The sequence below is a fragment of the Mauremys reevesii genome, linkage group 10 (genome assembly GCF_016161935.1).
Source record: "Mauremys reevesii isolate NIE-2019 linkage group 10, ASM1616193v1, whole genome shotgun sequence".
NCBI classification, from domain to species: domain Eukaryota; kingdom Metazoa; phylum Chordata; order Testudines; family Geoemydidae; genus Mauremys; species Mauremys reevesii.
The window spans coordinates 53567748-53591954 of record NC_052632.1 but is presented as its reverse complement, the minus strand read 5'-3'; the positions used below and the strand labels follow the sequence as shown (position 1 = coordinate 53591954).

Here is a 24207-nt window from a genome sequence, read left to right as displayed (position 1 = left end):
GGATTGTCAGTGATCAAGGTTAACACAGACTTCCCTAAAACTACATACAGCTCTGCTGGGCTGTGGTAAGATGATTTTTAAGGCTAACCTGACCTCTTTCCCAGTCTCCAAAGCAATCTAGTTAAGGGCCCCTGCTGTGACTTCAGGGGAGCTGGACCTAGCTCCTTCTCTTGCCAATAGCAGTGGACCAGCTCTAGCAGAGATGGTTAACATCTCTCTGGGGAAACCATTGACTATTCCACATTTCCATTCTGGTTGACTGCCTCCGGGTGATTTTTTTTTGTTGCAGCTGTTTAAGAAGCAGGCAAAACATTGTTTTTCAATGTTAGACAAGTACAGATTTTCTTGTGAAAGTTGCAGTCCCCCATCTTTATCTGTGAAAATCCACCCATGTTTGGCCACTTAAGCCTTTAGGAAAAGGAGCTTGCCCATGCTTTGTGATGACTTGCTAAAGTTTAACTGCAAAAATCTCCAGAGAAGTTGGTCCAATAAAATGTGACTCACCTTGTCTAATATCTGGGACCAACACTGGAGAGAAAAAAATCTCCAAAGACTGTCTGTATAGTGTGTTTTCCCTCCCCTTCCAGCCCCTAATGTCAACCTGACTGCATGCACCAACCCTACAGCCCCCCTGAGCATGCTCAAGCCCAGGGCTATGGGAGCAAAGCCAAACTTTCCTTGTAATGGCTGTTCCTGGGTGCAACGGGGCCAGGTAGCAGAGAGTAGAGAAGCTGTCTTTCCTGTGTGCTAGGTGCCATCCCCTGCCCACTCTCACTGGCAACCAGGCATTGTAAAGGGCAAAGCCATCCCACCGCAACACTGAAGTGACTAGCAGACCTATGGTGCTGCAGAGGAGGGCTCAGGGGAGTAGATAGAACAAGGAGCCAGGGAACAGCGACTGGGTCTGGAAGCTGGGTGCCAGGGAGGAGGGAGATGAAGCCAGTGGGTAGGGCAGGAGAGGGAACAGTGATCAGATGAGGAGCCTGGGAACCAGCAGAGTTTGGGGGAGATGAAGCTGACAAAGAGCCAGGTGCAGGGGGAGTACTGAGTGGCTGGCACGAGGAGCTGGGGGAAGCATGGAGGACAGATTGAATGAGAAGCTGGGGGAATGGAGAATATGGGGCAGGAGGCAGAGTAGGGAGTTAGAGGGAACCAACATTGACTGGACAAAGAGACTGGGAGTAGGGAGAAGACAGTCTGGACAGGTGGGACAAGAACTTACTGGGCAAGGAGACTGGGGTCAGAAGCCTGAAGAGTAGAAACTGGAAGAAGTGGAGGGGCTGGTCAGCTCATCTCGGTGACCCACCACCAGGTAACAGCTTGGTGACATTTGGTGTGAAAAATGGGATGTCCTGGGGGGGCACAACCCAGGAGATGGTCAGACTCTGGCTCTCAAGCTAGAGGAAACCCATTCTCCACTCCAAGAGGGAGAGGGGGCAGGAGAAAGAGGGAGTGGAAAAGAGGATTAATGGGAAGAAAGTGAAGGACTGGCCACTCTTGGGTTTGAAGCCTGCCTCAAGTATCCTGTTACAGCAATTTGAGCCATCAGGAAAAGGGGGATACAGAGACAGGCCCACAGTGGGGAGCTAGTGTCTCAGTTTAGAGAACTCCCTTGGCTCAGAGAGATTGTTCAGTGACCAAAGCAAAGGGCTTGGTAGGAGGACCTGAAACATGGATAGGGCAGCACCAGGCTGCACCCTATGACCCTTAGTAGGGCAAGGTTGGGCTGGGAGAATCTGCTGTAGGATGGTGCATAGAGAGCTGAAATTATCCCATCTGTTGAGCAGGAGACGACAGAGCCAGGTGTGAATGAATGGAAACAACATGCCTGGCCACAGGAGGAGGGGACCATCTGTTTGGTTCTCCTGTTGACAGGAAAAGCTCTGGATGCAACTCATGCCATCGGCAAGGATTTAGTAAATGGTTATGCAGAAGTGAAGGCGGCAATTCTTTGAAAATACCAAATTACGAGATACTGACAGTGGTTCATGGCCACTGAGATCGCTCCAGACAACCCCCTGGAGACTTGGGAACAGTTCCTAACCATATTGGGGAAGGAATTCAGAATGTGGGTTCCAGCATGGCAACCACAGTCCAGCACAGACATGGTGATGCCTGGTGGATTTCCAAATAGGGACTGCTCCAGTTCCACCTAAGAGTTTGGAAGTGAATAAGGGAACTAAGGTTGTGGCCCAGGGTGGACTAAAGGAAAAGGGGGTGAGAAATTTAAAGGTAAACTGAAAATGGCAAATCCAGTGGAAAAAGGAAAGATGCCCATCAAGCGCTATTACTGTAGTCAGAGGGGGCACAAAGCCCAGGATCACCTTACAATTAAATCAAAAGTTACTAACTTCTTATGAGCCTGGCAACTCAGCAAAGGGAAGCTCCCAGCAGTCAGATTCTGGCTGCGCCATTCCACGTAGATGCAGACACCAAGGTGTACAGCCACTCAAAGTGTGCTAGCGGGAATAGCTTTGCTCTCCAGTTTTCATTATAAGAAAGAAAAGATCCCAACAGTGAACAAGTACAGCAAAGCCATTTATTTCATTTTCCTGCTCCCCCAACTCTCCATATGCAAAGCCACACGCTGCCTTTCTGCACCCCACAGGGCACCAACAACTAAGCCACCTGGGAACTGCCACTAGCCAGGTAAGCTGCCACCTTCAACTCTTCCATGTGATACCAAAGTCATGAAACCTGGGAACACTAGGAGCACCCCTGGACTGTTCCTACAGGAGGCAGTTTCATTTCTGCACCTGGCATGGAGCTAGAGCTAGCAGACATGCCTCTTTTCAGTTGGGTTCACTTATTCCCCCACCCCTTCCCCAACACAGCTGTGACTGGGTTCACAATACTGCAGCAGGGGCCTAAAACCCCTCCTTGGAACAATTTAAAAAGTAACATTTCTGTTCATTAAAACAATACCTAAGCTGGGACATGAATGGAGCAGAGCATCCCTGTAAATTAAAGCAATCTAAGAGAGTCCTCGGGTAAGCACATGGACTCCGGAGGGGGGCAGTTAAGAGAGAACTGGAAAGCTTGGTACTGTTTATGGGCCTTACAAAATATAGCTTTCCATTGCTTCAGGCAAATCTAATCCCATCACACCTGAGGAGCACTGAGGTGGAGTCACCTGGGCAGCATTTGCAGCCAGTGACTGTCTGGAAAGTTAGAAGAAAGTCTCTAGTGTCTTTGCCCATTTTTAACCAAGTCAAAAAAGAAAAATTCATCACTCAGCCATAGCCTCAGCCGCTGGCTCAGCGGCGGGCTCTGCTGCTGGCTCAGCCATTGACACAGCTACAGGCTGATTTGCCAACTCATTTGCTGGCTTAGCCACCATCTGACTGGCCGTCACAGCTGCTGTCACATTGGCCGTCACAGCTGCTGTCACATTGGCCGTCACAGCTGCTGTTGTCGTTGTCACATTGGCCGTTGTCACATTGGCTGTCACAGCTGCGGGCTCAGCTGCGGGCTTTTTTTGCTTCTGGGTGGCAGCCACCGCCTCTGCCAGCTTCTCCTCAGGCACCATATTCAAGACCTTCAGGGCAAAGAGCAGCTGGAATTTAGCAGTCCCGATGAAGGAGTTCCCCAGGAAGTTTGGCAGCCCGCCCATGCGGTCCTTCTGGGTGTACAAAGGGACACGGACCATTCCCATCACCTGCAACAGCACAAGCAATTCAGTAACAACAAATTGCACTTTCAGCCCACCCTCCGCACAAGCCCCACCAGCCACCCTGATCCATGAAGGTGCCATACCTCACCAGACCACACCCCAGCACCCAGACCATGCATGCCCTCCCCATACCAGCTCCCTTCCCCAGGATGAGCACAGGTGCCACATCCAACATGCCCAACCCCCAGCATGAATACCACACCCCTGCCCATTACTCCATACCAAACCCAGGTGATGCCCCACATACCCTCTGCAGAAGCACTCTAGCCCCAGTCTGACCACCCACCCTACCTACCCATCCCACCTGACCCAAACGAAGACCACTTCTTCCCTCCAGCATACACCTTACCCATTTTACCATCCCACCTTTCCCTACCACTCCCCACCACCACACCCCCAACACCCCAGGTGTACCACCAACTGCCCCCCAGGGATGACCTATGTTCTGGATCTATGCCTTGCCCTTCATACCACTCTGCAAGAATGCTGTGGCTCCAAGTCCCCCTCAACAGGTGCCAAAACCCAGGGTCACATTTAGTGCACACGCAGCATCACTCCTGGCAGATCACAGCATCGTACCCAGGCTGTACAAAGAGTCCTCCACCATCTGTGTTCTACATCAGGGGCATTAGATGACCTGGCACAAGCTCACCAACCCTGCCAGAGAATCCTGTAGCACCAGATTCCCCAGAAAGAAACTCATGTCTCTTTCTCTGACTTCTTACCAACTGATGTGCAATCCAAGCTGGGCCTAACACCTTGTTGATTAAAGCAAGGCACTGCCACACAGAAGATAACAGTTCCAGTCACAGACAACACATCCAGACCTCGCGTGATGCCCACCAGAGCTGAGGGTTACTTAAAGTTCACCCAACCCCCATGTCAGAGGCACTATCTTTATGACTGAAAAGCAATCAGAACTCCCCTTCAAAGTGCAGCACAAAGCCCTCCCTATCCTACCACATCCTTGCCAACTCCCCAGTGAATGGCCAGGACTCACACCTAGGGACTGCCATGTGGCAGTGCATAGCACTCGCCAGTTGCCACTGGCAGCTGTTAACTGCGGTGCATTCCCCCGCCCAGCTGCAATGGATAGCAGCCCAGCAGGCCTAGTGAGGGAAGTTTCATTCCCTGATGATGTGAAGTCTCAGAGCTTCCAGACACCTCCCCCCCGAATACCCCACCTCCAGCCCGTGGTCCCGGGAATGCACCGCGCAGATCTCGATGGTGTGCAGCTCCTCCAGGGTCAGCTGCCTGGCGTAGAAGTGCGCCACCACGCGATGTGGCCCCTCTGTCAGGTGCGAGCACAGATAATCAGCTTCCGTCAGGCGCACACAGCCCAAACCCAAGCCCAGCACCCGATTCAGACCATCCTCCAGGGACCAGTAACGGCGATCCACGAACCCCCCAGGAAAGCCCAGTAGTCCGTCAAATCGCATCTGCATCTGCAATAGAGGCGCATTACGTTAATGGGGCACAGTACATAGCCCCAGGGACGCTGTGGGAGAGGAGAGGGTACCCCCAGCCAAGAGCTGGACACTTACCACCACAGGAAACCTCTCCAAGACAAAGGGGCCAAACCACGTGAGGCACAAGACAGTCTATACCCTAATCAGAGAGGTTTGAGGCTTTATTGTACCCCTTTTCCATTGCCCCATTTGCTTTGGCACAATATTCTTTTTTTAATTGCCTTTGTGAAAGAAAACCTAAAACCTGACCCAGTGCTGGGCTGTCAGACAGTTTTTGTAGCTGAGAAGTGTGAACTGCCCCACTCATCTCACTAGGAAGTAAGTGCTGAAGGCCAAACAGCTCTTTCACTGCAATCATTTTTAGCAAAAAATCCTGCTGCCTTGGTATTTGAGCAGTTTGATACTGTCAGTCTTGCCTACCCCTCCAATTTTTACCTAGTGGTAGCCCCAGAAAGCCCATTCCTACTTCTCTGCAGGACGAAGCTGAGCCTCAAGCGGGTCGCCTTCTTATGAGATACCCAGAGAATGACAAAACAGTACTGGGGAATCCTGACACATCAATACTGCACCATATGGAGAGCCTAAAAGGGAAACCCATCAGCCTAGTGCCACTGTTGGAGTCAGGTGACCTGCAAGCAGCCAGCACCAAGTCTTGACAAGTGTACCAGGCACATCACAGCCAGAGGACCAAGCCTACCAACCAGAGATACACAGAAAAGACACAGACACTGGTGAGCTCAAGGGGCACATTCAGTCCCCACCTCCTAGCTACTGTCCAGGAGCAGAGTGCTAGTTTCAGAGCTCCATGTTTTGGATCAGCCTCAGATAGCGGATGGTTGAAAAATGTGAAGCTCCAGCCTCTGTACCTGCAGGAAGGGAGATGGAGCTCTCCTCTGCAGGCTGCTGTGAAGGGGGCATTTCTGCTGCTCTGCTCCTCCCCTACATCTGGGTTTTAATCCTTCTCAGTGACTACCTCCAGGCTCTGCTCAGCCCTTCCCAAGGTGCAGCCGAGTGAAAGAGACATGACTGTTGTCAGTTTCAGTGTCACTTACAGCACTGTGGAGAGCAACAGCAAAACCCACCAGTCTTGTTTATTCACTTTGTTCTTGCTCAGCAAAACCCTGTGCGACAGCAGAGGCAATGGAACACCCCATCTGCAAACTCTGGCAGACAGAATTGCAGAGGTTCACATCTGCAAAGCCATCCTCACAGCCATAAGGGCCATATAACAATAGGTAAAGACATATGCACACACACAGCCCCTCTCTATGGATTAAAGGGCCTATTCTGCAGCAGCTGCCAGCATAGAATCCACAGTCCTAGGGCGACGCTGCTAAACACGCTGGGATGGCTAGTGGTGTGTAGGGGCAGAGGGTTAGCACGGCCAGGAGGGTAGAACTAGCAGATCTGTGTTTGGGCAGCGACAAGCAGCCCGCAGGGAGTTGGTGCAGTAGCCCGGGGAAGGCCGCAGCCCTAGCCCTGAGCGGGGGTCCCAGCTCTCCATCCCGCCAAGGGGACTCATGACAGTCCCGCACCCTGAAGGTCGGTTCCCCGCTCCCCACCGCAGGCCCCAATCGCCACCCAACCAGGCCCGGCTCCCCACTCCCGACCCCAGCCCTCGCCCAACCGGACCCGCCCCAAGCCCTACCCCAGACCCAGGCCCGGCTCCCCACTTCGCCCAACCGGACCCGCCCCAGCCCCGACCCCAAACCCAGCCCCAGGCCCGGCTCCCCATCTCGCCCAACCGGACCCAGCCCCCGAGCCCCGCCCCACGGAACCCGCCCGAGGCCCGCCCCAGGCCCCGCTGACCAGCACGGCGTAGCGCAGCGGGATGCGCCCGAAGAGCATGCCCGGGTTGGGCGCGTACAGCATGGCGTGGCACGAGTGGCTCCAGCCGGGCCCGAGCCGCATGGCCTCGTAGCGGCTCAGCGGCTTCAGCTCGGTCACGCCGGGCACCGAGAGGGAGGGCAACAGCCCCGCCGCGCCCGCGCTCCCCGTCAGAGCCGCCATCACCACACGGAGCCGCGACCAGAGAGAGGCCAACCCTGCTGTGTGCGCTGACCTATCACAGCGCTGCGGGGCGGAGCCACACCTGTAACAGCCAATCACCGAGCCCTCTGTCCGCATCCAGCCAATCACAACACGGCATGTGACACCAATGCAACAGCCATCACCCAATCCGGCCAATGCCATTCTCAGGAGGCGGGCACTGTAACGCCATTAGTGGCCCTAGTAGCCAATCAGATCAAAGCTGTGGGCAGCGAGGCGCGGCCGCGCGGCATGCTGGGTTCGGGCCAGGGCGGACAGGAGATCCTGACGCCCTGGCACAACTGACCAGGGCCCCCTCCCCGGGGGAGGAGGCGGGGCTCCTTAGCGCCGCCCTCCCCGTGACCGCAGGCTGCTACCCACAGTCGTGATTGGCTGCTGGGACCAAGAGGTGGGGTAGTGAGGAAAGGCAACGGGTGGGGGGGCGGTCACTCAATGAGCTCCCGGGCCTGTTACCAGCGAGTGCGCCTGGATGGAGGAGCTGGGGGAGGAATTTGGGGCATGGTGACTCGACAGCAAGTGTGAAAAATTGGGACAGGGGGTGTGGGGCGGTAAATAGGAGCCTATACAAGAAAAAGACCCAAAAATCGGGACTGTTACTATAAAATCAGGACATCTGGTCACCCTGTGACCCTGGGCTGGGGGAGCCACACCGTGACCCTGGGCTGGGGGAGCCACACCGTGACCCCAGGTGGGAGGGGCTGGGGGGCAGTACCATGACCCTGGGTGGGAGGGGCTGGGGCTGCACTGTGACCCCGGGTGGGGGCTGCACTGTGACTCTGGGTGGAGGGTGGTGGAGGGGATGTGGGGACAGTACCATGACGCCGGGTGGGAGGGGCTGGGAGTGCTGCACTGTGACCCCAGGCAGGAGGGGATTTGGGGGCTGCACTGTGACCCTTGGCGAGAGGGGCTGGGGGGGCACACTGTGATCCAGGGGACCTGTGCGGTGGCTGGGGATTGGGGGGAGTAGCTGGATGGAGAAAACTGGGTCGTGGGGGGTGTCCACGAGGTCTGGCCACTAATCTGCATTATTCTGTTCGGCCATTAGGTGGCGCTGCATGTAACATATCCTACTTAAGCTCCCCGCAGCCGTCCCTGGCAAAGCTTTAGGGACGAACACGTGTGGGGTGTGAGCGAGCTCTGTAGCCAGCGTCTACATCTGGTATACGTGACAGACGTGAGGCGAGATGGGCATTTGGGACTGCAGCTGGGTTTGGAGGGCTGCCCTCCCTCTCCCGGCCCAGCACATCGCTCCTCTTGTGCACCTTGGACAGCGCTGTGCAGATGCTGGGGTGTGGGTGTCTGCTCCTGGCTGGGGATTTCAGAGGGAGCACGGTGGCCTTGGCTGGAGGATTATGCTCCCACCCCCTCACGCTCCCCCGAGCTTCAGTTACTGCAAAGTTGAGGTCGGAAAGCTCCGGCCATCCTGTTCACCCTGCCATGGGGACGGCCTGTTTGCTCACATTGCAGTGCTGGAAGGGGATGACTAGAGCTTCCTGGTCTAACTGGACAGGCTCCTGTCTCTGCAGTTGGTATCAAAACATTGGGAGTGGAGGAGACTGAGGTCGCTATTTCCTTCACAAATCAAAGGCAAAAGCCCAGCTCCAGCTCCCTGGTGCACCAGCCGTGGCTGAAGTGTCTCCAGATCAGCTGGCTCTGCCCAAATTGTCAATAGCATCTGCTCAGCCCTTCTTGTTGGGTTCTTTTCAGAGGTTCTGGTGGGAATCAACCCTCAAATGACTGGGATTGAGGGGGATGGAGGGATTAGGGGGCTGGGGAAGGGGAGAGTGCTCTGCCCACACGGGATGATACTGCCCTCTTTAGTTACCTTCTCTTGGTTAAATGGAGTGCTTGCAGTCCACCTGGGGAGAGCTTGCACAGGCACATATATGGGCTGCCCTGCCTGGTGCCCTTCAATAGCTCCGTGGTTCACGCAGGGTGCTGTAGTGTGCTTGGAATGATGCCCTTGGATCCCTGGTTTGAGTCCAGCTGGGAGGAATGGTCCCTCTCCTGAAAAACGGCTCTCCCAGGGCCGCTCGCACAAAGCATGTTAACAGCTGCCTGGCATTTGCTGCCAAAGCCTTAGACTTCCCTTTGGAAGCAGAGATGTAAGGAGATCTGTGAGTGAAGGAGTGACTGGATGAAGCAAGGACACCCAGGGCCTTCTCTGAATAGAAACGTGGAGGTTGTACCTTGAGGGCGGCCCATGGGGTGAAGGTGGGCCTGTCCCAGACATCGCTCTCTGGCTATAGATGTTGCAGTTTAGAGTGTGCTTCTCCAACTGTAGGTCTGAGGGAGGCACCCCCCGTTCCAGGAGTAAAGCAGTCCAAAACCAGCAAGGGCAAACCAAATAACATTGGAGCCCACAAAGAGTCCAGGCTCCCCCAGCAGTTGCCTGAAAGGTAAGAGGGCTGGGGTGTCTGGGAAGGGGGCCTGGCTCCCTGACCCCTCCTGTCTTGAGGACATTAGGCTGAGGGCCCTGGGTTCCAAACCAAGTAAGGATGGTCCCTCTACTTCAGGGGATGCAGACAGCAGAGGCTCTTCAGCCCGCTGGGTAAGCAGCCTGTACTATTGGGTTATCTGGTGGCATCTGCCAGGACCAACCTCTGGTGCACCACGGGGACTCCGCCACCTGCAGCCACAGACCTGCGCCAGGGTTCTCCATGCCCTCTGCAGTGCCTGGAGGCGTCCTCCAGGGGCAGGTGGAGTACCCCTGCAGGGACCCAGTGCAGTCCTGGCCAAAAGAACTCCAGCACCACCAGAGCATGGACAGGACCAGTTGATTGAGCACCAGTGCCAGTCCTGTCCATTTGCCCTGCAAACCATGCCAGTTCTCCGGCAGAGAGGATGCGTGGCAGAAAGACAGAGGAAGGGTCAGGGTCCAGTTGAGCCTGACCAGACACTCAGCGTACAGCACCTGGAGAAACCCCACACGCCTGCAGAGTGCCCAGGAGACGCCTTCTCCTGATCCAGGGACAGGCGACAGACCATCCCTGCACCCAAGCTCCAAGAGATCCCGGACCAGATACAGGTTAAGGTCTGGTCTGGGTGGATCACGTCCTCCCCAGAACACGCAGTAGAACTCCACGGTCAGCCCGTCCATGCCATTTATTGGTGGGCATGCGATGGAGCCAGAGTGAGAGGCAGCTCGTCCCAGAGCACTTTGCAAGCGGCAGGATCGGTCAGATCCGGATCTCCGCCGGATCCGTGAGATCCATCTGATGGTCTTCAGGACCCGGAGCTCCTCCCGCTTCTCCTGGCACGCGCATCCCTCCGTCGGCTGGCGCCAGAAGAGCGCACCTTCCCTCGCCAGGCCAGCCAGAACTCCCGATCCTCCAGCAAGCTGTTGTTGAAGTGCCAATAGGATGCTGGAGGACTGGGCGGACAGATAGATGCGGTCACCAGGCACCGCCTGCCGATAGAACTGCAGCCAAATGCCAGGGCATAGATGTTGATGAGGTTGACCACAAGCCCGCCATGCGGACCCGGAGGTGCAGCAGGCGGCGACCCCAGCACCTCTGGCCAGCCACTCCAGCCTGATGGGTGGTGAGATGGCTGCCAGCCGCCAGTTCTCCTGCAGGAAATCCCGAAGGAAGGAGAGCACCTGGCTCCCACCCTACAGCTCCGGGTGTTTAGTGGGAGGATCTGGTGGAAGTCCCCCAGCGCTGGAGGGGAGTCATCCTCTGGGAAAGGGAAGGAGACAGCCCCAGGACATCATGGGAGGTGGAGGGGCAGGGCTGGGGTCAGGAGCAGGGGTGAGGAGGAGAGAGATGGGACCGAGCTGAACCATCAGTAAGTGGCTCCTCCCCAGTGACACCGGGCTCAGGCTCAATGGCAGGTAGAGCAGCCTCGGCGCAGAGAGATGCAGAACCCTCAGAGGGTCCCCCACCCGGGAAGGAACTCGATTGCCCTACACCACTGAGGACACCCCAGCCAGCAGCAGGGTGTCGCCTGCAGCCGGGCAGGCTGAGCATCGGCAGATGGGTCAACCGGTCCAGCCCTCCATGGCATCATGAGGCACTGGGGACAGCAGGAGAGAGGAAGAGTCCCCTGGGAGAGCCCTCTCTGCAGGCAGCAGAGGCAGGGCTCTCCCGGCTGGGCGCCTGATGGGCTGAGGAGGAGCAGTTGAAGCTGCACCTGCGACACCTGCAGAGCTGGTGGAGGCAAAATCCAGCTCCTCTAGCTGCACAAACAAGAGCAATGGGGTGCAGTGCAGGAGGCAACCAGGCTGGGAGTGGGGCAGAGGACCCAGGACAAACAAAGCTTCAAAGGGTCAATGGCTAGCTGGCAGGCCAGGCGAGCAGCTGAGTCCCAGAGGCAGGAACTGAGGCAGATGAGGTGGTAGCTGTAGTGGTGGTGGTGGGTGAAGCAGGGCTGGGAACAGGCTCAGCCCCTTGGACTGGGGAACTCTTCTCTCTGAGTGCCACCTGTATGTAATTTGGGTCCTCCCTTTTAAAGGGCCACCCCTCTCCAAGTTTGACAAGCTTCCCACCTGTGCCAGGTTGGGGCTGACTGTACCCAGCTGAGCTCTGTAACCCCTTCCTGCCTGAGGGGTGAGAACTGGCCTGTCCCACCACAGGAACATAAAGGGTTCACATCTCCCAGGCAGCAGGCACCAAGCCAGGCACCTAGAGCACTCCTGCAGCTGGTTGGTTGGCTATAAGGATTCCTTTCCTTCCACCCCCAGGTAGGGGCAGAAGCTCTTTCCTCACCCTTCCTGTTTCACAAAGGGGGGGAGTGCACTTAGGTGCTGAGTATGAAGCTGTCCTCATTGAAAAGGGCCTCCTTTGGCAAAGGCACCTGATGGGCCTGCCAAAGTCAGGATTGAACCAGGTACCCCTAGGCAGTCAGTGCTATGTTTGCCTGGGGGCACTGAAGTGCTGGGCTTTGGCTCTTTTCCTCAGGGGAAGGGCCTTGGTAATGCGCCATGAAGCTTTAGTGCAAAACTTGCTTGAGACTTCAACTATCACAGCTGCTGTGCAGGTTCTTTTAGCAGCTGTCCCGCCCAGAGCCAGAGCCTTGGATCAACAACCCCGCTGCTTCCCATAGTGCTGCGAGGAATGAGCCACCCATGTGCCACAGGTATTTCAGAGTTGGGCCAACACACTCACCAGGAATTGACCCCCTCCCCTCCTACCCCAGTCTGGCAGGTATCCCTAGACCAGCACAGCCTGTGGTGTGCCCTGAGTGTCTGGATTTCTGAACGCAGCTTGAAATCCCACGTGGGAAATGCCTTTATTTTCACAAGCTCTTTTCGGGGGCCAGCTCCACAGCCTGTTTCTTGCAGAAAAGAATTGGTTACCTAACACTCAGCCTGCCTGGATGCAGGTGGTAGATTTCTGTATGAGCGTACACAGGATTATAGTCCTAGGGCCATGACTCTTTGCCTCCCACTCAGACCTTGATCTTATTTAGCCCAAAATCCCACAGTGCAATCTGACCTTGGCCCACCATAGCCAGGACATTCAGTGATGTCTACTGACCTGTATGCCAGGGGAAGGGGGTGACCCATTAATGAGTGACAGCAATAAAAGCACTGTGTTAGCACATGGGTGAGGGGTCACATACCCCTCTGGTGGCCGCTGTGTATGGGATGAATTTGTGGTTGCAGAAAGGTCCCCAGGATGCTGTGGCAGAGCTTTGGTTGGGGGGCCCCAGTGTTGGTCACCTGTAGGTGTAGTGGTGACTGGTATCCTTGGCAGCCTACACTGGCCAAGAGTCAAACAGGGTGGGGCCGGACAGGGGGTGCTGCCAGCTAACACCCAAAGCCTTTCAATCACCAGCATATTCCAGCCCAGCGTGATCCCTGTCTCTGCATCTCACAAACCCTTCAGCATATCTGGCCACGTCTGTGCCAACACAGCAGAGAATGAGGTGGATTCCCATCCCATGAGCTCCCCCCACATCCTGGACAGCCAACACCACCTAGTTGCAACTTCCCTGGGCTAGGTCAGAACCGGTGACCTGGCCATGGGTCCCTGGCCCAGGCCCCCTTCCTGCCTCCCTCTCCCCAGCCCTTGCTGGCTGTTGGTGGCTTCCAGAGTCCAGCTCTGGTGGCCAAAGCTCAGCATCTGGCCTCCCCTTTGAGGCCCTGGGGTGGGGAGGAGAAAGGGGAATATGGGGGTTGAAGCGACTAGGACTAGAGTCCAGGGGAGAGTGAATGTGTCAGGCATTGGGACTGGCCCCAGGAGCTGCTCCAATAAGTTTGGGTCAAATAAAAGCTGCTCAGGCAGAGTCCTGCTGCCAGGCAGGGCTGCACTCCTATCTAGCCCTACTCTGCCCCAGAGCCAAGGCTCACCAGGGAGCGGGTGCAAATAGAAGACTCTAAACACAGTGTGACTTGGGGGAGCCAGCAGTGTGGCATGCATGTGCATTGAGGTCCTTGCCGGTGCCTCCTGAGGCTGTTTGATTTCTTTCCTTCCAAGAGACACCCCCCCCTCTGCCCTTCCTCCACCCCCACCCCCTCCCGGCCTCTGAGTAGCTAGGGCTGGGGCTGTTTAGTGTATCAGACTGGTGAGGGGAAGTGCTGAAGCAGAGGCTAAGGTGTCCAAGCTTTGCAGCCCTGAAGACCATGCTGGGACCTAGAACATCCAAGGACTGGATCATGTGCTTTGATGGGGAGGGAAATGCTGTAGCTGGTGTTTAAACTGGGCTAAGAAAAGTCTGGGGTCTGTCATTGTTCATGGACGGTTAGAGCAGGGGACTGGGAGACAGGACTCCTGGGTTCCATTCCAGCTCTGTCCTGGACTTGCTGTGTGACCTTGGGCAAGTAACTTTCCCTCTGAGGCTATGCCTCAGTTTCCCTACCTTGGGTTTTGTCTGTGGATGGAACATGGTGACGGTGCCACATTTAAATACAGTCACACTGCCCTTTGCCAGCAGCCAGCTCATCTGGGATGCAATTCAGAGGCCTCATTTTGGGTAGGATATACACCCTCTGTCATCCCACCTGCTTGGAGCTGTGCCTGTGGTCTCCATGGCCCCGGCTCTGGCCTGTATGGGATGCTGCATGCTGGGATTTGCAGGCTCTGGGAGCTGCAACATGCATTGCAGCTGGCGTCGCTCTAGAGACTTTTCTGGGCCTCCTCTGAAGGGCTGATTTTCAGAGGTCCTGAGGCTTTGGAAGCTGCAGGTGGTTGAACATCTCTTATTCCCCAGCTCTCACACAAGCCGCCCACTGGCAAAGGAGCTATGTGGAAGACGCTTTCCCCTCTTCCCGAGTTTCACAGGCAGCCAGCTCTGGCGATTTCAACAGGAGCCTCCCAACAACTGGTGTTTTTCTTAAAGCCTGGGCTCCTGGAGTCAGGTGATGCCGTGAGACTCAGCTTGCATTTTAAAATCCATTCCTAGCCCTGGTGGTTGTGGAGAAAAGCTGGAAAATGTGACCCCCTCCCCCCCCCAAGGCTCCGAGACCAACGGGGAGACGAAGCCAGATGTAGGATTTCTAAACATCTCCTGAGGTTTAAGCCAACCTGGTGGTCTGGAGGCCCAACTTGTGCTCTTGCTCTCTGCCCCTCAAGTCAAGGCGCTTTTCTTTGTCCAGCATGAGAATTTATAGAGGATCCCTAACTGCGAGCGGGCTGGGAGCCTCTCTCCGGGTTTCATTGGCCACAAGGCACAAGGGACTCCAGACACCCGCAGCCAATGGGACGCCCGGGATCGGTTTAAAGGGCCCCCCTGCAGCCCTACAAAAGGTGATGCGGGCGCCTTGCCAGGCCAGCCGGGCGGATGGGGCGGTAGCAGGAGGCGCGGAGTGTGTCTGTACCAGGCCAGCCAGGTGCCCCCCTGGGGACGCCGCCCCCAGCCCGCACCTCTCTGCAAAGGTAAGAGCTCCGCTGCCCCGGGTTAGTCCCCTGCAGTTCAGCCCTGGGTCTGGCAAGTTCGAGGGACAGACGCCCCTCCCCGCTCGGGCACTGCCCCAAGGGGCTGCTGTTCCCCAGCACCTAGGCTGCGAGGCACGCAACGAGCGCATCGGGTGGTCTGGGCAGACGTGCAGGCATCGGGTTTGGATCTGGATCTCGTCTGAACGTGGCTCCTTTCCTGATCCGCCCCCAAAGGAAAGGCTGGGTGGAGAGAGCAGGTTCCGGGGGGGGGGTTGGCTTTGCAACGCTGGCTCTGTCGGGAGGCACCAGGAGCTGGAGCTATGGGTCCGATCGGATCCGTGCCTCTAACCTAGTTGCATAACCAGTGTCGTGTTCACTTTGTGGGTGGTGGCAGAGGGGGTCTCTCAGACGTTAGGAGCTGTGAGGGCTCTTCATCCCCTGCCTGGGTGGGGAGGGGGAGATTGCCTTCAGCAGGGGGTCTGGGGCTTGGCCAGGAACTCTTGTGTCCTGGCTCTGTGTGACCTGGAGAGACTAGCTCTGTGCCTCAGTTTCCCTGTCTGTAACAGGCTACGATTGACATTGCCCTGCCTCCCAGGTGGCAGTAACCCCTGAGTGCAATGCAGTCAGGGACTCTCATGAAGCCTGCTGTGGGTCCGGCTGTGTCAGGCATAGAGTGGAAGGGCCCCTCTTGTAGATGCCCCCTGTTGGCTCTGCCTGGCTCCAAGGTGCCTGCTGTAAGGTTTGCTGAAGAGCCCAGGAGCCGTTGAGTGAGAGGAGACTTTTTGGGCTGCCCCATCCTGCCACCTCTCTGGTCTGCTGGGCAGCTAGCGATGGGGCTGGTTCTCCAGGCTCTCTGCCACGCTTGTGGCTGCTGTTCCATTCTCAAGCTGCTAGTGCCTGGGGCCACCCTGAGCGGCCCTCCCCCGTGGCATTGTGTTCCCCATTTGCTGTGCAGCACGCCCGGTCTGTCGGTGCGCTACTGTAATGAGCGTCAATGTGAGCCCTTTAGTGGCAGCATTTGGCCACCTGTGGGAACAGGAGAACGCCTCCTTGGAGGCCTCCTCAGCACTTTGTTTTCCACACTGCACGTCCCAGGTGAGCAGGGCAGAGCCAGCTGCCAGTGTAACTCATCTCTCAGCAGGTGGATTCTGTTTTGTTTGCAGGTGGCAATTGCTCGCTCTTTGTCTCCGTGCTGGGTGCACAGCTCCGTCCATTGCCTGTGGGGCTGGGGCTGGGGAGCAGGGGACTCCAAGTCTGGGCACTGCGCTCACTCAGCGCAAAAGGGGAATGTGCATTTGAGGGAGCGTTTTCCAAGGGTGCGAACTAGCTGATTCCTTGGCGCTCCCTGGGCAGGTCCCTGTACTGCCTCAGTTCCCCAGGTGTAAATGCAGATGGTAACGCAGGGTTGGAAGGGGCTTTGAGGTCCCTGCTTGAAGGTGCCACAGATATGCATGTTATATTGTGCTGGAGGCTCCTCCAGCAAGGTCTGACTGAGCTCTTCCCTGAGACCTAGTAATGAGCTGGGGGTGGGGGGCTTCAGGGCCAGACTGTATTTACATGAACACACCCACTCTGCCTAGGTGCAAGCAGGCAGAGCTGTGTTGCCCAAGTTCTCAGTTCTGGCTGGTGCTCGGGTACAAGTAGCTTTAGAGCTGAATACAGGGATCATGAAACATTATCCTTAGTGTATGAGTGAAGGGCAGCAGGCCTGTGCATAGCCTGGCCTGATTGAGGAGGCTCACCCTCCACTGAACTGAACTCACTAAGCAGAGGGTTCAGATGCCCCCTGCCAGCAGAAGGGGAGGAGTTTGTGCCTGTAGGTTTTGGGTCTGCCTAAGGTGACCTGTTCCACACAACTGGTTGCTAGAATTCCTGCTAATCAGGTCTTAGTGCTGACTTGCTTGCAGCAGCGAGGTTCCCCCACTGAGAGCTGAAATCACTGAGCACTGGGGGCACAGGGGAGAGGCCAGGGGCAGCAGACAAATGCAGCTGCAGGGAAGGCATTGCTTGAGGTTTCTTTCCTCCACCGTTTAGTTTTCCCTGATTACTGGGCGGGGGCTCGAGCCAGTTCTGTGTTGCATTGTTAAGAGGGACCCCTGGATATTGAAAACCCGGCCCTGGTTGCTGCCAACTCCACCCAGCAGAAGGGCTATGCTCCCAGGGAAAGATCCACATGGCTGTGCTGACCCCAGCTGCTCCTGGAAGCCCTGGCCCTAGCTGTCCATACTTGCAGCCTGGGTCTCTCCTCCCTCCACCCCGAGCTGTCCTCCCCTGGGGTGCTTCTCACAGGGAGCTGTGCAGGGCATGGGAGAGGGCTGGCCTATGGCTGATGTGCCTCTGCTCTGCCCTGCAGCAGTGGGACTGGAGGGAGCGTGTCAGCAGAGGATGCCCATCCTCGTCTCGCCCGACATCGCTGCCCGGTTCAAGGAGAAGTGGCTGCTGCTGCACCCCGAGGACCGGGACAATGCAGATGGGGCTGTGACCTTGGATGACAGCCTCACCAGCCTGCAGTGGCTCCAAGACTTTTCCATTGTCACCGCTGATCCCGAGAGACCACCTGTCCCCAGCTATCCTGTCCAGCAGCCTCCCCAGCAGCTCTTCCAAGGGTCCGAGGCCCCGGCCAGCCCACCAGCAGGAGACACTGCAGCCAAGGGGATGCCCCCGCGTCTAGGCAAACCCACCTCCACAGCCACCTCCCCTGGCACCAGCTACCTGCCTGGCCTCGGCGCCGGAGAGATCGATTACAAGAGCAACCCTGGGGTGAAACCCCCTTACTCCTACGCCACCCTCATCTGCATGGCTCTGCGGGCCAGCAAGCAGGCCAAGGTCACCTTGTCAGCCATCTACAGCTGGATCATGGAGAACTTCTGCTACTACCGGCACGCTGAGCCCAGCTGGCAGGTGAGTTAGTGGCTTGAATAATTAACAGCCCTGTTGAGGCGATGGACAATGGAGGCTTCCGTCTGTCACCACGAGGACCGGGGCTCCGCAGGCTGATAAATGAGCCGTGGTATTTGATTCCTTCTGCCTCGGTCACCCCCATCAAGGCTGCTTGTGCTGAGAGGGGGAGTGCAGGGCACTGTTCCTTTCTCTCTCTTGCCTCTTGGAAGACCGCAGCAAACACCGTGTTTAGCTGTGGGGCTGCTCCTCCACAGGTGTCATCTGGAGTGGGGGATGCTGGAAAGGTGGTTCATCCACCCTCTCTTTCTATGGGGCCTTTCACTCTACAGGTGGTAGAGCGGGTGTCTGCTTGGGATTGAAATGCAGCCACCTCTGGGGCGGGTGACGGCTGTGGGAGAGCTCCCAGCAAACCTACCGAGCAGTCTCCTCACTCAGTGGGTCAGCTCTGCCTGCTCGTCATGGCCATGCGAATCGTGTCCCCGCCCTCTGCTGTGTGGAGAGGAGCTTGCTGGGATTTCAGAGGGATAAGTGACAGGACTTGATGGTGGGGGCAAGAGCCAGTGTCCCTGGGTTCATCAAAAGCCCCTTGCTATAAAGAACGGGGGATGAACAAACCTGGCTTGTGTGTCTAGACCCAGGGCTGCTAATGGGGCCATCTGAGCTCTGGCTGGGGGGGTCCCAGGAGGCATTGGTAGGTCTCTGACCATGCTGACAAGTGAGAAAGGGGCAGATTTGACCCCAGGTATGTTGTCCCTGCTCCTGGGAGCTGGACTCAGCGGGCGTAATGCTTCCAGGCACCCATGCTACCCACCCCAAGCGTTTCGACACCATCGCGCCGGTCCCAAAGACTCGGAGAGTCACTGAAAGCCTGTGATCCTAACACAGGAAGCAGTGGGTGTCTTTTCCCCTCTGGGTGTGGGAGCCGCTACGGACCGTGTTTTCCAGCTTCTCCCCCCAACACGCATTCTTCTTAGACCAAGCTGAGGTCCCCATTAGCAACACACCAAGGCCACGTGCTCCTGCTGGGTGGCGTCAGGGCAGGCTGGACTAAGTAGTGCTAATCTGCAGGGCTGCTGCCAGACCCCCTGGCGGCTGCAGCTTAATTCCAGCCCAGCCACCCCCCAGCTCCAAGGGGGAGCCAAGCCCATGCAGCCAAGTCCTGGCTCCACACGGCCCCTTCCCCTGGTGTTCCTGCAGCAGGTGCTGCTCTGCCCAGCCGGCTCTCCGGGGGCAGGGCAGAGAGCCTCTGAAACACAAAGGACTAGTCCATGGTGTCTAAGCCCACAGGGGCTCTTTGCTGGGACGCCTGGAGTGTTGCAGGAGAGGAGCTGGGCAGGGTGGGGGTGACACCTGCCCAGCGTGTCCCAAAGAGCCCTCGCTGCCAACATGGCACGTCCAGCCCAGCGCTGCCCCCACAGGCCCCACCTTAGCTTGCCAGCGGTCTTATAAGCCTCGGGCTCAGAAAGGTGCCAGGGGCAGCTCTGGGGTGGGGCATCTCCCTGGCCGCAGCCCATGCACCCTTCGCTCCTGAGCCCAGCTGTGGGGGAGAGGGCTCCAGTGTCTGTGGCCCATTCAGCTGGATGGAGCTGTTTGTGACATGGGGGGTTGGTTCAGGACCTGCCCGTGCCTTCACAACAGCTGCTGCATAGTCCGTGGGGGTGTCACTGCACCGGGGACCAGGGCTGCCTCAACTCCTCAAGTGGACAGGCTCTTCTCTGCACTCGGCCCAGAGCTGCCTGTCAGGGGGGCAGGGAAGGGCCCTGTATCCATATCTGGAGGCTAAGGGACAGCCCTGACCGGTGGAGGATGCTTCAGCTCCAGCACAGCCTCTGCAGGGCAGCCCCCAGAGCAGAAGGGCTTGGTGTTAAGGCCCCACTGAGATGCCCGGGGCATTTTCCCATATCAGAGAGCGCCGGGGTCAGGCTCTCAGCAGACTCAGGCAGATGCCCCGCATTGGTCGCACTCTGGACACATTTCTTCCCAGCCGGGACTGAAAGTGGAGATTCTGCTCTGCACGTGACTGAGACCTTTGCCTGGCCTGTAGCACCTGAATCTCCTGGCCCCCAACCCCAAACACTCAAATAGTGAGTCACATGTATGTTACCCTGCTGGCCCCATCTGTACAATGGGGCCTGGATATTGGCAATGTGCAAAGCTGGCAACCCTGCAGGGATATGGGGCCACCCCATGCACCTTAGTGGGACATGGAGCGGTGAAGGGACTGGCTAGATTGGGTAACTGCTGCTAATGGTTGGGACTGGGAGTCAGGAGACCTGGTTCTGATCCAGTTTCCTCCCCACGTGAGTCACTTAGGCTCAAATCTTCAAAGATCTTTAGGTGCCTAACTCCCATGGTCCCTAATGCCCAGTGCCTCAGTTTCCCCATCTGTCCAATGGGGCTAGTGCTATGCACTTTCTAGATGCTGGGAGGGCTCAGCAGGCCCAGGTACTGCTGGCCCCTCCTTGCTGCTGTGTCCTTCATGGGCCTGTTCTCTTGGCTGCAGAATTCCATCCGGCACAACCTGTCCTTGAACAAATGCTTCCGGAAAGTGCCGCGGCAGAAGGACGAGCCAGGCAAGGGGGGCTTCTGGGAGATCGACCCTCAGTACGCCCATATGTTCGTCGACGGTGTGTTCAAGCGGAGACGGCCGACAGCCGCACCCTACAGCCCACCACGGCAGCGCCCTGCCGTGCCTGCCCTGGAGGCTGAGTGCAGCCTCCTGTCCCCCATGCCCCACGTGGGGGATGGGCAGCCAGGGCACACTCCTCACCAGGCCACCCGCTGCCTGCTGCACCAGCACAGCCAACGCTGCCCCCTGCTGGATGCCCCCAGCCCTCTGCCGAAGCGCAGCTGCCCAGCAGCCAGAACTGCCCAGTCCCCTCTGCTGCCCTCTAGTGGCAGAGATGCAGAGGCCCTGCGAGGAGAATTCGACTGGGCCGATGCCTTTGACGACGTCTTCCGGGGAAACGGCAGCAATTTTGAGGACCTGGATATTAACGCAGCACTCAGCTCGTTGTCCATGGAGATGGACCTCGCCATGCAAGGCAGGTACATACCCCCTGCTGGCAAGTGGGGTGCCCCGGCTACCAGTCACCCCAGCCCAGGGGCTTCCCACTGGGAGGATTTCACCCCCTTCGCCGACACCCCCCGGCATCCCTGGGAGGAGGCGAGGGGGGAGGCGCTCAGCAACCCCTGGGGCTTTGAGCAGGGCTTCAACTTCTGTGATGGCTTCCTCAGTGAGACGCAGCCCTGGGACAAAGTCGACACCTTCATGTGATCCTCTTCTCTCCTCTGGGGTGGGGCCCCTGGGCTGCAGCGCCCAGCCCCCCAAGTGATTGCTCTTCTGACTGCCCCTCGCTCAGCTGAGCTGGAGCTGAGCCCTGCCAGGTTGCCGAGGTGTGAGCGTTCCCCTGCAGGGAGCGCTGGGCCCCTGCCCCTCTCCTACCCCCTGGCATGAAGGCAGGCTCAGTCCCTCCTGCTCTCCCAAGCACTACGTGGGCGAGGCCCTGTCCCTCCCCGACTGCCAGTGCCCGCAGCTTTCTGAGCCCTTGGGCAGGGGTCACACTGGACGTCCATCTCCCGCCCCCCCCAGCAAGCTATAATGCCGCAGCCCCGTGACTCGGCTGGGAAGTGACTGTTGCAGGGCCAGCTGGACCCTGGCCCTGAGCCCCAGGAGGCTCTGTGCCCCGTCATGGCCCCCAGGCTGCAGGGGAGGCCAAGGGGGCAGCAGCTGTGGGACAAGACCATGGGGGGGGGGCACCTGAGGAACCTGCCGGGGAGGGAGCTCCGTGAATGGCATCATGCCCCAAACAGGCCAGGACGGCCCAGGGCAGGAGGGAAGAGCTGGCACCAGAGTTGCGTAGCCTGCCCAAGCAACACCGCTCTGGGTGACCTGCTTCCTTGGGCTGGGAGGGGCCTCTCCTGGTATTGCCCCAGCCTGGCAGAGGGAGGGGCTAGGAGGGAGCTGCCCTGCCATGGGGTGAGCCCTGCTGCCAGGGCCCAGGTATTCAGCGACTGGCATGGAGACCCAGCTGCTCCTCCTGCTGGGAGCTGCTGCTGCCCAGCCAGGGAGGGGCATGAGCCGGCAGTGAAATCCCCTCCTGCACTCCCCCATTGCGGTAGCTGAGCCTTGAACTGCAGGTCTGCCAGGCACCCCAAAGGTGCCTCCCCTGGCTGTGTGGCTCCAAGCCAGGGCTGGCTGCTCTGCACCTGTGAGGGAAGCACCTCGCTCTGCAGCAGGGCCCCAGCCACCTTCACCTCTCCCCAGGAGCACTGGGCCTCATCTGGGCGGGCTGCTAGCAGCCTCCCCTCCCCCTCAGGGCAAAGATGGCAGAGCTCACCCTGCCTTGGGAGTGGCCTGTGCTACCCTCTGGAGCAGGAAGCCAGCGAGGAGCAGAGGCAAACGGGTCAGCTAGGTCCTGTTCCCTCCTGCCTCTGCCATTATCCTGCACTGTGACCTCGGGCATGTGCAGCTTGGTGCCTTAGTTTCCCTATGTGTGAAATGAGAATGATGCTGGGCCCCCTTGTCACGTATATGAGTGATACTGTTACTGTCCAGCCTGCCCCATAGGGCCAGGCTGGCACCGCCCCACTTCAGCAGAACATCTCTCTGAGCCACCTCTGGTCTTAGCTGAGCACATGAGTCAGTGAGCCTGAGTTTACACTGGCCACATCCTATGTGGGGCTACAGGCCGGCCCGAGCTCCCAGCGTGTCCTGCTCCAGCCAGGGCTCGGCAGCATGGTGGGATGGCCACACAGTGAAGAAAGTGGCAGTGGGGAGCCAGCCTGGGTTGTAACTGGGGCAGAGGGGAACATCGCAAACTCTCCGAAGGGGGGCCCTGCTGCCACCGTGCCGCAGCTCTGCGAGATGGTGCATTCTGGGAACTGGGCAGCTGTCCCATGGCACTGCCAGCCCTGAGGCCATGCACTGAGCAGTGCCAGTAGCATGCAGGACAAGGATCTTACTGCTGGGAGGGACGATGGTGGCAACGCAGGGCCACTTAGAGACCTGCCCATGCTGCAGAAGCAGGGTGCTGCAGGGAACCCCAGGCTAGCCAGCAGCTGGGGTGAAGCACTGTCATCTGCCTGGCTTACTGACCAAGTATGAACCCAGCTGCCCCCATGCCCTGAGCTGAACTTTCCCAGGCACCCCCAGGGCCAGCACCACCCACAGTGCAATTGCAGCTGTGGCCCCTGGCAGGCTGGGAAACACCAGTCATGTCAGGGGGCAACATGGCTCTTGCTGCTGCAGGTCCCCTTTCCACCTGCTCGAGCCGCTGGAGCCGTGCTGCAGGCTGGGAAGGGGGCAGGGTTGCTCGAAGGAGACAGAGGCTAAAGCCAGCGGCGGTGAAGGGTCCGAGGGCTTGACCCTGCTGGTGCTGCCAGCTCCTAGTGCTTATTGTGAACTGTCCACCGGTGCAGTCCCCACAGCTGGGGCTGAGGTGGCCTCACTCAACAGCTCCTGGGAGATCCAGCTCCTGTCCAGGGCCCAAGGGGGCCACGCAGGGAGGGAGGTGGGAGCTGGGTTGAGGATGATCGGCTTAGAGCTGTTATCCTTAGCTAGCAATGGTACTAAGAGTAAGGATGTAAAATACTAAATGGTTAACTGGTTAACCGACCCCAACCGTTAGCCCCAGCCCCATGGGCCAGCCAGCCAGAGCAGCCCCAGCTGCAGAGGCCCCAGCCCCTCTCCCTTTTATTGGCTAACTGTTTAAGTGACCTAATTTTAATCATTTAAACAGTTAACTTTTTAAATGGGTATTTACATCCCTACTGAAGAGGGAACAGAAGCAGCGTGGGAGAGGGAGAAGCTGTGGCTGTGTCCCCCAGAACGATTCAGCTGGCAGCCCAGCTCTGCAGGGCCAGGCCGCAGGCGTTCTTGGAGATTTCGAAAACAAAGCACAAAATCTCAGTGGATCTGTGTAGTCTTCTCAAACCCATGCCTGAGCACCCGGAGGGCAAATGAGCCGGGCTGAAGCACGTCCTTGTAGCCTTTAGCCTGAAATCACTGGGTTTGCAATGGCCCTGCAACCTGGCTGAAATTGTAAACATGCACATGCATATTCACGCGTGTCAGAAGAGTCCGACTTAACGTTTCCCACTTCCACCCACATCCTCGCATCCCCTGCCCTTCCTGGGCCTCGGACACAGCGTCATGCAAACGGCTCCATACGTGTTGCTCAGGTCACAGTGATGACTAACTCTCCACCAGCGCTCAGTGCACCTGTGCTGAAGTGACATGGACCAGGCAGCACCTGTTCCCTGGATGACGCACTGGGTGCTGCTGACAGTGCAT

General features: G+C 57.8%; 2 protein-coding genes across 4 annotated transcripts; one reads left to right on the top strand and one right to left on the bottom strand.

Moving 5' to 3' along the window:
- Nucleotides 1-2525: 2525 nt before the first annotated feature.
- On the bottom strand, nucleotides 2526-7197 carry NUDT16L1 (nudix hydrolase 16 like 1). 2 transcript variants are annotated; one of them, XM_039493100.1, is made up of 3 exons: nucleotides 6952-7197; nucleotides 4858-5118; nucleotides 2526-3658 (listed from the first exon to the last, which is right to left on the bottom strand). In XM_039493100.1, the coding sequence occupies exons 1-3, from the start codon at nucleotides 7150-7152 to the stop codon at nucleotides 3230-3232; spliced, it is 891 nt and encodes a 296-aa protein (XP_039349034.1). In that variant the 5' UTR covers nucleotides 7153-7197; the 3' UTR covers nucleotides 2526-3229. The 2 variants fall into 2 exon arrangements, with proteins under 2 accessions (XP_039349034.1, XP_039349036.1); XM_039493102.1 differs by lacking the exon at nucleotides 4858-5118 and having other exon boundaries at nucleotides 6952-7196.
- A 2303-nt stretch (nucleotides 7198-9500) lies between these two features.
- Nucleotides 9501-24005, top strand: LOC120374031 (forkhead box protein J1-B-like). Of its 2 annotated transcripts, none has more exons than XM_039493233.1 (3): nucleotides 9501-9590; nucleotides 17365-17912; nucleotides 20416-24005. In XM_039493233.1, exons 2-3 carry the CDS (start codon nucleotides 17397-17399, stop codon nucleotides 21187-21189), a joined length of 1290 nt encoding a protein of 429 aa, XP_039349167.1. In that variant the 5' UTR covers nucleotides 9501-9590; nucleotides 17365-17396; the 3' UTR covers nucleotides 21190-24005. The 2 variants fall into 2 exon arrangements, with proteins under 2 accessions (XP_039349167.1, XP_039349166.1); XM_039493232.1 differs by lacking the exon at nucleotides 9501-9590 and adding an exon at nucleotides 14855-15011.
- The last annotated feature ends 202 nt before the right edge of the window (nucleotides 24006-24207 follow it).